This window comes from Gopherus evgoodei, chromosome 2 (genome assembly GCF_007399415.2).
Source record: "Gopherus evgoodei ecotype Sinaloan lineage chromosome 2, rGopEvg1_v1.p, whole genome shotgun sequence".
NCBI classification, from domain to species: domain Eukaryota; kingdom Metazoa; phylum Chordata; order Testudines; family Testudinidae; genus Gopherus; species Gopherus evgoodei.
The window spans coordinates 29,383,730-29,398,380 of NC_044323.1; the positions used below are offsets into that span (position 1 = coordinate 29,383,730).

General features: G+C 46.2%; 1 protein-coding gene across 11 annotated transcripts in view; it reads left to right on the forward strand.

Annotated features, from left to right (window-relative positions):
• Positions 1–584: 584 nt before the first annotated feature.
• Positions 585–14,651, forward strand: part of ARHGAP12 (Rho GTPase activating protein 12) — a 167,907-nt gene continuing 153,840 nt past the window's right edge. For 9 of the 11 annotated variants that reach the window (XM_030550210.1, XM_030550204.1, XM_030550206.1 and 6 more), the window contains exons 1-2: positions 585–690; positions 9,854–10,598. In XM_030550210.1, coding sequence (XP_030406070.1) covers positions 9,936–10,598 — 663 coding nt within the window. In that variant the 5' untranslated portion in view covers positions 585–690; positions 9,854–9,935. Of the gene's footprint in view, positions 691–1,144; positions 1,164–9,853; positions 10,599–14,651 lie in introns of those variants that run through there. The other 2 variants (XM_030550205.1, XM_030550215.1) reach the window with 2 other exon arrangements.

Consider the following 14,651-nt stretch of genomic DNA (forward strand, 5'->3'; position numbering starts at 1 on the left):
TCTCCCATTCCCCCCATAACCCCCCCATCTTCTCTCTCTTCCTCCAGGTCCCCACAACCCGTCCCCCCGCCACAGCTCCTCTCCCATTCCCCCATAACCCCCCCCATCTTCTCTCTCTTCCTCCAGGTCCCCACAACCCGTCCCCCCGCCACAGCTCCTCTCCCATTCCCCCATAACTCCCCCCATCTTCTCTCTCTTCCTCCAGGTCCCCACAACCCGTCCCCCCACCACAGCTCCTCTCCCATTCCCCCCATAACCCCCCCCATCTTCTCTCTCTTCCTCCAGGTCCCCACAACCCGTCCCCCCACCACAGCTCCTCTCCCATTCCCCCCATAACCCCCCCCATCTTCTCTCTCTTCCTCCAGGTCCCCACAACCCGTCCCCCCGCCACAGCTCCTCTCCCATTCCCCCCATAACCCCCCCCATCTTCTCTCTCTTCCTCCAGGTCCCCACAACCCCCAGCCCCCCACCGCACACAGCGCCTCCGCCGCTCCAGCTCCCCACGCCCCCAGCTGTCCCCGCCCTCGGCACCTTTCCTCTCCACGTCCTCCGCCCCGCCCCTCCCCGGGCACGTGACGCGGGAGCGCTGACGCCGCGCCGTGCCCTGGAGGAGCTGCCCCTGTGCGAGGAGGAGACGGTGGCGGCGGGAGTCGCCGCGCTGAGGCGGGAGCGGAGTCGACGCCCACCCGGGTAAGGTGGCTGCGAGCAGGGGGCTACGGCGAGGCGGAGCGCGGGGCGGCGGGGACCCTGCGGGTGGCCCCGTTGGCTGGTGGGAGGCTGCTGCTCCCAGGGACGCCCCCTGGCTGGCTGCGGCGGGAGGGGGTCTCGGACGGCGCCCCCAAGTCTGTTTGTGGGGGAGCCTGGGCTCCTGGTGCCCCCACCCCTGCGGTGCCCGAGGGCGGAGGTCCTAGGGGTGCCATGCGGGGCGAGCCGGGCAGCCTTGGCCCTGCCCAGACGGTGACTGGGAGCAGCCGCTTGGAGGATCCCGGTAGCGGGCAGCTAGGGAATAACCTGCCCATAGGGGAAGTGGCTTCCTGGCCCTTGCCCTTGGCTGGCTTGTGCCCGGAAGCGTGAAGGCATCAGTCCCTCCTGCGCTGTCGTCCAGGGCCGGTTAGACCCCTGCGGGGCTGGCCTGCTCTGACTCACCGTGACTCCTGGGGAAAGTGAGTGACACTAGCACTGTTATCCCCCTGCCGTCCCTATACCGACAAGCTGGCAGCATAGCCCGGGTTGTGCAGTTGGCAGAGAGAGACTTTCTTGAGTTGAAAATGTGAAGTGATTTATGTGTGTGTCATGGCACAGGCTGTGTTCAATACTGTTTGGTATATTTTTCGTAGACCTTTGTGTATAGATACTGCAGATATACGTGTTCACAAATTAGTCACTGGAGCTATGAATGTCTTATATAATTTTGTTTCACCTGTTAAAACGAATCCTAAGGCTCCGATGAAAACAACTTAAATGCTAATTGGGATGGTAGCCATTACTGTATTTATCAGATGTCCATGCTGAATGGTGACTAACACGCCCTAAAATAGTTTGAATGGTGCTTGTTTGTATGATTTAATCATAGTGGTACACAGATTTGCTCAGCTATTTATAGCTGGTCATTCTTGTCAACAACATAACAAAAGTGCACAGTGAAAGGCAAGGGGCTGATGTTAGGCTGCATGCTCCTTACTATGTACAGTTGGTGAAAAGTGGCCTTTAAAGGTGGCTTTGACAACGATATAAAATATACCATGTACTCACAAGTCTGTAGGCTTAGTCAATAAACAGTTATCAGGAATTGGATGGTTACTTGTTATGCTTTTAATTTTTAAGGAAGTCTAAACATTTTTTTGGGGGGGTTATTCCACTTGGGAATTGCATTTATCTCCTAATACTAATGATGGTTTATGTCTGAGGAAAGGGGTAGAGGATTAGACCGGTTTTTTAAAGGGCCTCCAAGTCCCTACTGTCCGCATTAACTGCTTGTGTTTTATATATATGTGCACACTGGCTTGATATGATTTTTGCCTAAATTTCTGTACAAATACCTGATGCATGTTGACAAGCAAAACTGTTCTGATGAACTTCAGTATGTGAAATTCATTTCTGACAGGGCAGATGTGAGGGGAAAATGGTCTTATAGAAAGTATGGACTTGAAATACTCTTTGATGACATTAATATCCAAAAAGCTACTTCTTTTTTTAAAGAAGATTTCTTTAAATTGTGCTCCTAACGTGAACACTTATAAAATGCAAAATATATTGCTGACTTCCTTTGTTATTCCCCTCAGTCACTGAATATATTGAAAAGCTTTAAAGAGTGATCAGCTAATTTTTGTTTTTGATCATGAAAAATAAGAAATAGTGCCTCATTGGAGAAATTTGAATAAAAGACTAAATTCATCCCTGATATAACAAGAATTACACAAAGCGTTTAATTCTGTCCTTAAACTAAGTATATCTTGGGACCATATTCAAGAAATGCTGTTGCAGCAGATGTTTTTGTGGGTGCTAAAAGGACAAACTCAAGGGGAAAAAAATCCACCAAGTGTAGAGATAATTGGGTGGATTTTATATTTCATCTGACCTTCAGTTGGTAACAATTTATGACAGATGTTCTCAAATATGGTTTCTGTGGCTGACTTCCTTGTTTGTGTAGCAACATCATTAATGCATTCATCGCAGATGTAGGGAATAATGCTTATCAATGAAATATCTATTGCAGAGGTGGTACAAGAAACAAGCCATTGTTTTTGTATGATTCACATAAACAGTGGCTATTGTTTGGGGTCATAACAGTTGCTCTTCAAAAATATTCCTAAAAATCTAAGTAATTGTAAAAACTTTTCTGATATTCCTCAAACAACTCTTGGGAAAGGAGTCAAGTTCGTAGAAGCTTTAGGGCATGGCTACACTTGCAAATGTAGAGGACTTTGAGTTAAACCAGCCTTCGAAGAGCACAGTAGGGAAAGTGCTGCAGTCTGTCCACACTGACAGCTGCAAGTGCATTGGCGTGTCCACATTTGCGGCACTTGCGGCGGCATTGGGAGCGGTACATTGTGGGCAGCTATCCCACAGAGCATCTCTTCCCATTCTGGTGCTGTGGCTTGTGGGAAGGGGACGGGAGGTGCGGGGCATTTGGGGTCCTGTCTCAAAGCCCTGTGATGAATCTGTTCAAATCCCAGCAATCCCTCTGCTTCTGTCCACAATTGGTGCCATCTTTCAATGTATTTTGTACTGTGCTCTCTGTCTTCCCTTTCGGTCTGTGGGAATGGAGCCCAAACTGCTGAGGAATATGCTGATGAGCTATTGCAATCTGGAAGCTGGCAACGCCAGACAGCTATCGATCGGTCGCTAACCAGTTTGGAGTGGGGAGTTGACTGTTGGAATCGTGTTGATGCAAGTTTGCAGGGCCATTAACAGCATCCTGCTCAGAAAAACCATGACTCTGGGTAATGTGCATGACATTGTGGCTGGCTTTGCACAAATGGGTTCCCCTAATTACGGAGGGGCGATAGATGGGATGCATATTCCAATTCTGGCACCAACCCACCTATCCTCCCAGTACTTTAATCGGAGGTGCTATTTTTCTGTGGTTCTCCAGGTGCTTTTTGATCACCATGGGCATTTCATTGACATTAACGCAGGCTGGCCCGAAAAGGTGCATGATGCATGCATCTTTCGGAACTCTGGCCAGTTCAGGAAGCTACAAGCCAGGACTTTTTTCAAAGACCAGAAGATCCGCGTGCTGTACCCTCCAATACATTTGTGAAGAGAAGGGTGAAAGTGTATGTCCAGACTACCCGCCGTATCGGCGGGTAGCGATCGATTTATCGGGGATCGATATATTGCCTCTCATCTAGATGCGATATATCAATCCCTGAAAGTGCTCCCTGTCGACTCCGGAACTCCACTGGAGTGAGCGGCGGTAGTGGAGTTGACGGGGGAGCCAAAGACGTCGATTCTGCACCGTGAGGATGGGAGGTAAGTTGGAATAAGACACGTCGACTTAAGATAAGTTCCGTATCTTACATCGACCCCCCTCCACAGTGTAGACCAGGCCAAAAATTCACTCAGGCATGGCACTCGGAGGTTCAACACCTGGCGACTGAATTTTAACAGCCAGAGAGCAGGGCTATTAGAGGGGCCCAGCGTGAGGCTGCAAGGATTAGCGATGGCTTGAGGGAGCAATTTGAGGCTGAAAGCCACCAGTAATGTCTGGTGCCCTGCACAGGAGTGAAGTGCAATGGTTCCAATGTGATTAGTAATCTGTTTTTGCTATGTATGATACTCGGACTTGCAGTGCCTGTTGCTTTCCTGGGCTAAGGTATCTTTTACTTTATGCAATAATAAAGAATGTTTTCAAAGCAAGAAAATGCATTTATTGAAAAGAAACACAACTGCTTGGGAAACAGAAAGGACAAGGGGGTAGGGAACAGTACAATCGTAGATTTGCGTATGTCCTGTTGTTCTACTCAGCCTTCCTGTCTGGAGTGCTGTGCAATGAGTGCTGCACTTTAGGATGGCTATACTTCATGGTGATGGGGGTTGAGTGCAGTGGGTAAGGGTCGTAGTTTTCAGGGCTGGGTGGTGAAGCTACAGGTGTTGGAGGCAGCTGGTGGTGATAAGAACTCGGATGTTGGAGAAAGTGGGTTGGAGGTGACATGGGGGCACAAGGGAAAGAGTTCTGGTACAAGGGCTGTGGGGGGAAGGGGGTGCGGTAGTGGTCCGCCTGCATGGCTACGAGTGCCTGGGTCAAGTCCACTTGGTGCTCCATGATGCTTATGAGCCTCTACGTGCTTTGGTGCCAGCCATCCGCATTCTGCCGGAGGACCCTTGTTTCACTCCTCCCCTCTGATTTTCATTAAGGGAGCACTGCATGACTTCATGCAGCATGTCCTCTTTGCTTCTATGTGGCCTCTTCCTGGCTCTTTGCAGCCTCTCAGCAGGTGATAACAGACGGCTGAGATCTCAAGGTTGCATCTGTAAAGGCAAAATGCAATGCTTAACAGAGACAGCATTGTTCACATCAGACAGAGCAAGGATTCTCCTATACTTAAGGAGGGCAAGCACAGTCTACACAATAGCATAATTTGCCCATTCCAAAGTGAGTGCACATAACCTCTGGGAGCCCCAAAATGGTGAGTAAGCACAGGGTCAAGGGGGACTGATTCTTTCATGGCTGTACTGTCCTCTGGGTTTCTGTGCCTTGGAGAGAGCCAAAAGCTGCAGGGGGCTCCTATGTTGAACACTGTCCCCACATTTTCCACAGGAGTTCGTCCTGGAAGATATCTCGCTGCTGAGGTGACCTGGGAAGCAAGGGAGGGTCTTCTACAATGTGGCTTCCACCCTGGCCCGTATGCAGCTTGTCTGTCTGCAGCAATGGTCCTCCCCTGTCCCCTGCCCCGCCCCGCTCTTCATGGTACAGTGGCGCGAGCATGTTAGCCTGACTGGGACAAGGACCACAGTGGCTCTTCCACGTAACCTGTGCAAGCCCATTGTCCAAGTTCTGGATGAGACCCTTGAAGAAATCACTGAGGCGGATTACTGCGATGTGAGAGAGCACGTCAATGCCCTATTCCGCATCTAGGCATGCATGCAGCCCTAACCCTCCTCGCCCCAAGAGCTTGCACTGAACAACTTCCTTCCGAAAATAAAAGCTGCTTACTGGGAACCTCCTCTGGTGTTTGTCCTTCCCCAAGCACTGTCTGCCGCGACTGGCTACCTTCCTCCTGGCTGCATGCATCTAGGGGTGATGGGGTGTCTTCCTCCTCAGCATCTTTGCTCCTGCTTTGCTCCTCCTCCTCCTCCTGCCTTGTTGGACTGGGCTCTGAAGTGTCCAGGGTGGTACTCTGAATGGAGGTGGGGTCACCCCCAAGTATTGCGTCCAACTCTTTGTAAAAATGGCAGGTCATGGGGGCAGCAGTGGAGTGGCTGTTTGCCTTGTGGGCTTTGCTGTAGGCATTCCGTAGCTCCTTCACCGCAGAGCGTCCTGGTCATGGCCCCTTTCCATGATGTCCCTTGATATCTGCCCAACGGTATCATAATTTCTACAGCTGGAGCGAAGCTGGGACTGGACAGCTTCCTCCCCCCAAACACTGATGAGGTCCAGCACCTCGCCATTGCTCCATACTGGGGATTGCCTGGCGCGTGGAGGTATGGTCACCTGGAAAGATTCGCTGAGGGCACTCCATGCCTGACTGAGCTAACAGGAAGGGGATTTTCAAAATTCCCAGAGAATTTAAAGGGTGGGTCTGATGGTTGGTCACCTGAGGGCAGGGCAGTAGAGTTCAAACTGATGATCAGAGTGGCTAGAACAGGCATTGTGGGACACTTCTGGAGGCTGATCAGAGCATGTTAACAGACCCGGGCACCCACATTGGCACCACGGCACTCCAGCGAGGCCGCATCAAATGTTATTCCACTCGCTGAGATGGAGTACCAGGAACGCTCTAGCCATGGAGTCAGAGCACTCTACATGCCTTGCCAATGTGGATGCTTCATGAGTTAGAGTGCACTGGGCTGCTTTAATGTGCTCTAACTTGCAAGTGTAGCCATGCCCTTAGAAATGCAGTCAATACACAACTTCACTAACTGCTGTGACAGCAACCCAGCAACCACACATGGGGAGATCTTTGCCCTTTGTGTAGAGTAGTGCTGATATTTGAAGATGGGAGGTGCTGTGGAATCTGGGGAAGTAGCTGAGCTACATAGGGTATGGCTACACTTGCAGCTGTACAGCGCTGGGAGTTACAGCTGTCTTCATACAGCTGTAGGGAAAGCGCTACAGTGTGGCCACACTGACAGCTACCAGCGCTACAGTGTGGCCACATTTGCAGCATTTGCAGCGCTGTTGGGAGTGGTTGAACAGGCATTCTGGGATACCTCTGAATACATCTGGAGGCCAATTACAGCGCTTTTGGTGGCCACATTGGCAGAGCAGCGCTGCATCACAGCCAGGGAGATGCAGCGCTGTATGTGCCTTGCAAGTGTGGATGGTGAGTAAGTTGCAGCACTGTAAAGCCACCACCAGCGCTGCAACTCTCCAGTGTAGCCAAGCCCATAGAGTACTTATTTCAGGCTTTATCTGAAAGTTGCACAGATTTAACTAAAGATGGGTTTTAAAATCAATTTAAACTCGTGCAAGTCTGTGTAGTCACTCTTATTTTAGTTTGAGAGTCTTATTTCAGTGTAGATTACATTTAGTTTAAACTGAAATAAACTATTAAACCAACCTAAAAGTGTTTACATGCAGATTTACACCAATTTTAAGTAAATTGGTTTAAAAAAGCAACTTTAGTTATAGTAGTGCAAATTTGTGCTTAGACAAGGCCCCAGATTATTTATGGATGAATCTCTTCTGGCAGGGGTATGTGTCTGACAATGAGGGAATTGTCATAACAAACCCATTATTCCATTAAAATTGGAGAAGTCTTTTTATGAGAGACTAAATTTTGGACCTGAGGCTCCTGAATCATGGCCAGGAGAGGGCTTTTTTTCTTTCATAAAACCTACTCAATATTGAGTATGTCCTTACACAATTTAATGGATAATCACTGTCTCTGTGTTGAGAAGTGTTCCATTTCCCCTAGGAAATGGGTGCCCTAAGAGATGATGTGCATGAGCTCTTAATCTAAAAATCTAACATAATATGTTTTTCAGGTATCTAAAAGGGTGTCATCAGGAGGAGGGAGAAAACTTGTTCACCTTAGCCTCCAATGATAGAACAAGAAGCAATGGGCTTAAACTGCAGCAAGGGAGATTTAGGTTGGACATTAGGAAAAAGTTCCTAACTGTCAGGGTAGTTAAACACTGGAATAGATTGCCTAGGGAAGTTGTGGAATCTCCATCGCTGGAGATATTTAAGAGTAGGTTAGATAAATGTCTATCAGGGATGGTCTAGGCAGTATTTGGTCCTGCCATGAGGGCAGGGGACTGGACTCGATGACCTCTCGAGGTCCCTTCCAGTCCTAGAGTCTATGAGTCTATGTTTTAACTGCTTCAGTTCCTATTATATAGGTAATATAATTGTATTCTGCATAGTACGTCACCTTAGGATGGCACAAATGCCTTGTAGAGTGTGAGAACTTAATTACTACCAGACTAAAGGATGTTGTCAGTGGTTTTAAATGCAAGTATAGATACTGATCTTGGTCCTGTTGTCAATGGTGAATTTTCTTATTGACTATACAGTGTGATCAGTAGGGGTCCATTCAGTAACATTAATCTCATGAATCAGGTTTCCAGATATATTAAAATATCAAAGCCTACAGATGTACTCTGTAGAGAAAGTTGCTTCAAGTAATACTTAAAACACACACACATACACAGTACTTTCCATCTGAGGATCTCAAAGCACTTTACCATAGTGGGAATTTATTATCATTTTACAGATGATGGGGTGGGTGGGTGGGTGGAAATGAGCGACGAGAAGTTACAGAACTTGATCCACTGTATCATTTTAGGCTGTGACAAAGTCAGGAATAAATCAAGAACTCTTAACTCCAGTCGTATGTGCTCGCTTCTAGACTACACTAGCGTTACTAGCTTGTAATGGATGCCTAAACTTTTATCATAGAGGTTTGACAATACCTCCTTACTTTTGAAGTATCAGAAGATGGGCATGTGGAAGAGACAGAGTTCCTTATACAGGGATCTATTTGGCCAATACAGAAGAGGTGTTTATAGCACTTGAATAGCAAGGATTGCTGGCCTGTCACAAGTTCATTGGTTTGGGGGGAGAATGATTAAGAGGACTAATGAGTAATTCTGGGAACTCTGAAAGGGTCCTCAGAGGACTTATTGGGACCAGAGAAAGGGAGGCAAAATAAGCAAACCAGCCCTTCTCCTTCTGAAGACTTAATTATAAGAGAAGTCAGACAGTTCCATGAAGAATTTAAGCTTTTACGTAAGTAAGCGATTGACTCAAGAGCTAAAAAAAACACTGATCTTCTTTGCTAAGTAACAGAAACAATAGGCTTAATAGGTAGCTTGTAGATAGTAAGAGGGTCATGAGCATAGGAGGGCAAAAGTTGTGACTAGGGTTGCTAACCCTCCTGGTTTTGCTGGGAGTCTTCTGGAATCAGGCTCTATCTCCTGGAGGCTACTGAGGCCAAACCATGAGATTTTAGGTGCTAGAAGTCTGGTAGTGCAGTGGGGCAAAGGCAGGCTCCCTGGCTCCACGCTGCTCCTGGAAGCAGCCCTCACGTCCCTGGGGAGCCCAGGAGGTCTCTGTGTGCTGCCTCTGCCCTGAGCGCCAACTCTGCAACTCCCATTGGCCTAGAACTGTGGCCAATGGGAGCTGTGGGGGCGGTGCCTGCGGGCAGGGGCAGCATGTGGAGACCTGGCCCCTCTCTCTAGGAGCTGTTGCCAGAGGGATATGCCAGTCACTTTTGGGAGCTGCCAGCACACCGCCCGGCCAGAGCCCTCATCCCTTCTCACACCCCAACCCTCTGCCGCAGCCTAGAGCCTGCACCCCAACTCCCTCCCAAGAGCCTGCACCCCTACCGCCTGCCTCATCCTGGTGAAAGAGAGGGAGGGGGGGAGAGCAAGCAACAGAGGGAGACGAGTTGGAGTGAGTGGGGGGCATGACCTTGGAGAAGGTGTGGGGTGAGGGGGGGGCAAAGATGTTTGGGTTTGTGGGATTACAGTTGGCAACCCTAGAGACCATTGTTTCAACTGTTTTACTTTCATAAAGAGTGTCTCAGCTATGATCTTAGAGTTGTTTTCTTATCACACAGTTATTATTTGTTGAAAGACTTAGATAATTAATTCAATATGTGGTATTAATTTTGAAACCACTTTTCCCTCAGACATTTTAGGCAATTGACTAGTGACAGTTTTGTTTTTGTTTTTCTTATAGCTCTACAGATACAAACAGAAAAAACAAGTCATGATGTGCCTTATCTTTCGCCTGGAAACGTGAATATCTCTTTCAGATAGAGATGGCTGACAAAGCTGGAAAGGTCCTCCCAGGACCACTGTACATTGAAGTGGAGTATGATTATGAGTATGAGGCAAAGGATAAAAAGATTGTGATAAAACAAGGGGAGAGATACATCTTAGTGAAAAAGACTAATGATGATTGGTGGCAAGTCAAAAGGGATGAAAATTCCAAGCCCTTCTATGTGCCAGCACAGTATGTGAAAGAAGTAACACGAAAAGCACTAATGCCACCTGTTAAACAATCAGGTGGTCTGCCAAATAGCTCTTTGAAACTGATGCATAGTTTACAGAGGTCGACAGAAAATGTGAACAAGTCGCCAGAGCTTTCTAGTTTTGGAAAATTCTCTTCAGTGTCTGGCCTAGTTCGTGATGCCAATCAGAATCTGGGACCAAATAGTAGCCCAGGTCAAAATCTTGGCTTGAGCCTGGACCTTGCCCAAAATAATGGAAAACTTAACAGTGAGTTGCAGTCCCCCAAAGTTTCCAGCCAGTACAGGTCTCTCTCTCTGGGCCATTTCACTTGTCAAGAGTTCATGGAAATACAGAAGACCAGCTTCTCACATGAACAGTCCTGTGATTCAGCAGGGGAGAGCTCAGAAAAAGTCCATCAGGATTCAGAGTCTGGAGATGAACTCAGTAGCAGCTCCACAGAACAAGTGCAGGTAAGCTTGAAAAGGATCTAAGTGGATTATTTTCTTTCTCAATTATACATCTTTGATGTAGTTTACTGTTGGTTTTTAATTTGCTTCCTAAATAGAAAGAATTGGAAGATTGAGGTGAAATCTTCATTTCATATTTTTCATTTCATCTAGCATGGCATTGATTTGTCAAGATAGAAAAATTGGCATATAGAATTTGTGTAACAAAAAGTACTTTACTTTGTGCTCTTTTCATTTGCAGTGTCCTTGGAAATGAATGGCATAGAAGAACTTCAATTAGAACTTTTTTTTTTCAGTGTTGAACATGTAATTGGAGATGTGAATTTAAGCAGTTCTTAATGATTCTTCCCTAGAGGAAGCAAGCCCAGTGCTGTTAATTTCAACTTCTGGGTTCACTGAACTTTAGTCCAGATGCATGTGATGGTCACTAGCCATCGTCATTGATTTCTTATGTATATTGCATGTAGGTAATTTGTGAAGTGTGGGAAGCTGAATGTAATGTAATGGCTTTGTGGCTATGAAATGATACTTTTTAAAAGTTAATGTTCACACTTAGGAATGTTCTCGAGATATTTTCACACTATCTAGCCTTGAAATTAACTAATGGAAACTGACATATTTGAGTTTTAATTCAGAGATGTGCTGAGATATGAAAGAAGTAGTGATGGTAAGGATGGCTTCTTACCGAAGCTAGTTAGTGACAGCTTTAAAAAAATTGACTCTTTTTATGCTAAAAGGCAAGATACCAGGGTTGCTGTACCATTGGTTATCTTAGTAGAGTGTCTTTTTGCTTATTGGGAATGGGCTGGGGAGTTCACCAGTTTATTTTCCCGTAAGGCAGGGGTCTCAAACTCAATTTACTTTCGGGCCAGGGCCAGTCTTCAAATCTTCCCAGCGGGCCAATAATGTCACTGAAGATGGTGTTCAGAAAAGGAAATGTTTATATGGTATTTTTTATTTTGAATATCTTATAAAGTTGTATGACAGTTTTATTATTTCTACAATTGTTCACCTGCCAGAGAGTTTTTAGTGTTTGCCAGACACTTGGCAACACTTCAGTTCTGTCAGTTTGTTGATGTTTGGCCTCAGTGACTGAGAAGTTGAAACTTTCAGGATAGCGGCAAGATGTGCATCAGATAATCGTGTTCGGTATTTTGACTAGTTTATATTTATATACTACTCTATGGCTGACTCTGCCCGGCAGTTAATGATGCTGCCTCCATGGCTGACTCTGCCTGGCGACTAGTGATAGTATCTCTGTTCCTCTCCTCCAACCAATGGGAGCTGCGGGGCCTGTGCCTGAAGGCAACATGGCTGCATGTGTCTCTCCTCCACGGGCTGCAGTCGGGAGGTTCTTGGGCTGCAGATGGCCTGCGGGCTGGGACTTTGAGACCCCTGCCGTAAGGGCTGCTAGAGAGCCATTGACTGGTAATGGCAATTTGACACTATAGTTCTAGACCATTTGAACCATTAACATAGAAATGTAAGGCTCTGTGTGCTTTTTCCAGTTGGAGAGGTCACTTAAAACGGTGATATACATTATCTCCGTAATAAATTCTACGTTTTCCCCCTCTTGCTGTGATACTGTAGCTTGAGTACATACTGAGAAACATTGATTATAGTAAATTTATCAGCAACTATTTAACACCCAAATATGTTTTAGTTTAAGGATGGTATTCAAATAAAGATAGACTGTAATTTTAGAAATAAAATCTTGATTATATGGCTGTTAGCTGGAATCAGTTTGCTGAAAAGCCACAATTAAGACAGTTTTCTTTTAGGAAATTCCACAGCATAACTTGCAAAGCTTTGTTACACTGCTCAGTTAACAAGAACCAGTACAGTTGGTCACCCGGACCTGACACACATACATTTGGATTAGTGGTACATTAATCTAGTATCCTGACTGATAATGGCCAGTATTAGATGCTTCAGAGGAACGTACAAGGAACATTGTATTGGACAGTGCCACAACCCCACTTGGCAATTTATTGAGACAATGTTTTTCTTAATCCCATTCAATGAGAGGTTGGCTTATGCACTGAATCATGAGTATTTGTATCCCTTAAAACTTTCTAACCGATAAAATATAAAGGTGGGTGTTCTTGTTATATGTCCAATTCTTTTTTGTATTCTACTGGTCTCCCCATCTCAAAAGATACATTAGAATTGGAAAAGACAGAGAGAGGCAACAAAAATGATTAGGGGTATGGAACAGCTTCTATTTCAGGAGAGAGTGAAAAACTTGGGACTTTTCAGTTTGGAAAAGAGATGACTAAAAGGTGATACGATAGAGGTCTATATAATCTTGACCGGTATGGAGAAAGTGACTAAGGAACTATGATTTAGAGTATGTCTACATCTACAATTTTGCAGCACTGGTTGTTACAGCTGTATTAGTACAGCTGTATAGGGCCAGCGCTGCAGAGTGGCCACACTTACAGCAACCAGCGCTGCAAGTGGTGTTAGATGTGGCCACGCTGCAGCGCTGTTGCACATCGTGGGGAAGGAGACCTGCTTGGAGGGGAGGTCGGGGAACGCCAGAGCACACCGCGGGGAAGGAGACCTGCTTGGAGGGGGGATCGGGGAACGCCAGAGCACACCGCGGGGAAGGAGACCTGTTTGGAGTGGGGGTCGGGGAACGCCAGAGCACACCACGGGGAAGGAGACCTGCTTGGAGGGCAGTGGAGTTTGCTTAATTACCAGAGAGGCTTCCTCAGGTATGCTGGGATACCTGCTTATTCCACAGAGGTCAACAAAAATGCTGGTGAGTGTCTACACCTGATGACCAGCGCTGGACCAGCGCTGGATCCTCTACACCCGAGGCACGACCGGGTGTACGGCCAGCGCTGCAAACAGGGAGTTGCAGCTCTGGTAATGCCCTGCAGGTGTGTACACATCCTAAGTTGCAGCGCTGTAACCCCCTCACCAGCGCTGCAACTTTGTAGTGTAGACAAGGCCTTACTTCTTCACATAACACATGAATTGGGGTCACTAAATGAAATTAATAGGCAGCAGGTTTAAAACAAACAAATTAAGTAGTTCTTCTCACAACACACAGTTATCCTTTGGAACTCATTGCCAGGGGATGTTGTGAAAGACAAAACTCAAGCAGGGTTCAAAAAAGAACTAGATAAGTTTATGGAGGATAGCTCAATCCATGGCTATTAGCTGGGATGGTCAGGAATGCAATCCCATGCTCTGAGTGGCCCTAGCTTCAGCTTGCCAGAAGCTGGAAGTGGATGATGGGATGGATCACTTGATGGCTGCCTGCTCGGTTCAATCCCTCTGAAGCACCTGGCATTGGCCACTGTTGGAAGACCGGATACTGGGCCAGATGGACCATTGGTCTGACCCTAGGTGGCTGTTCTTATGTACTAAACTGTTGGCCTCTAATTTGAGGCATTATGTTCCATGGATTATGGTTGTGGTCTTTGTTTATTAAGGTGGTTGCCTTTCATTTTCATTTTCCCTTTGTCTTGCATAATGAGAAGGGATAAATAGGATCACTGGATATATTTTCTCCATATTGTTAATTTTATATATTGCTACCATGTCCTCATTTATTTAGCCTTTGAACTGTCGCACTTAAAAAAAACTGAAAGTATGAACTTTTAAAGTAACCTGTTTTATGAACTGCAATTGAGAGCAAACTGCACCACAGAGAACTACTAAGGATGAAATATGTACTTAACTGCTCTTTCGGTATTGGCAAAATGTTTAGTGGTCCATGAGCTGTTGATATGGTGACTTCCAAATTCATGAAAGGATAAGAGGACTTTTTAAAAGGGTACTCTAATTAAAACACTTTTTTTGGTGCTGTCTATATTGCTTTATACAATCCCACTAAAATGGGAAGAAACATTGTATTAGAAGGAGCAAATCTAGTCAATTCCATTTGTGGTATAAGTAGATGCTCTTAGCATTGCATGGCTGATCATGCTGTCACACTTATTTATGTTTATAGTTTAGTCTTCAGCTAATTTTGGCAATATTAGTAACAAACTAATACTTTTTAGTGAACTGAATATGCTAATCTTCATACATTTCTCAGGC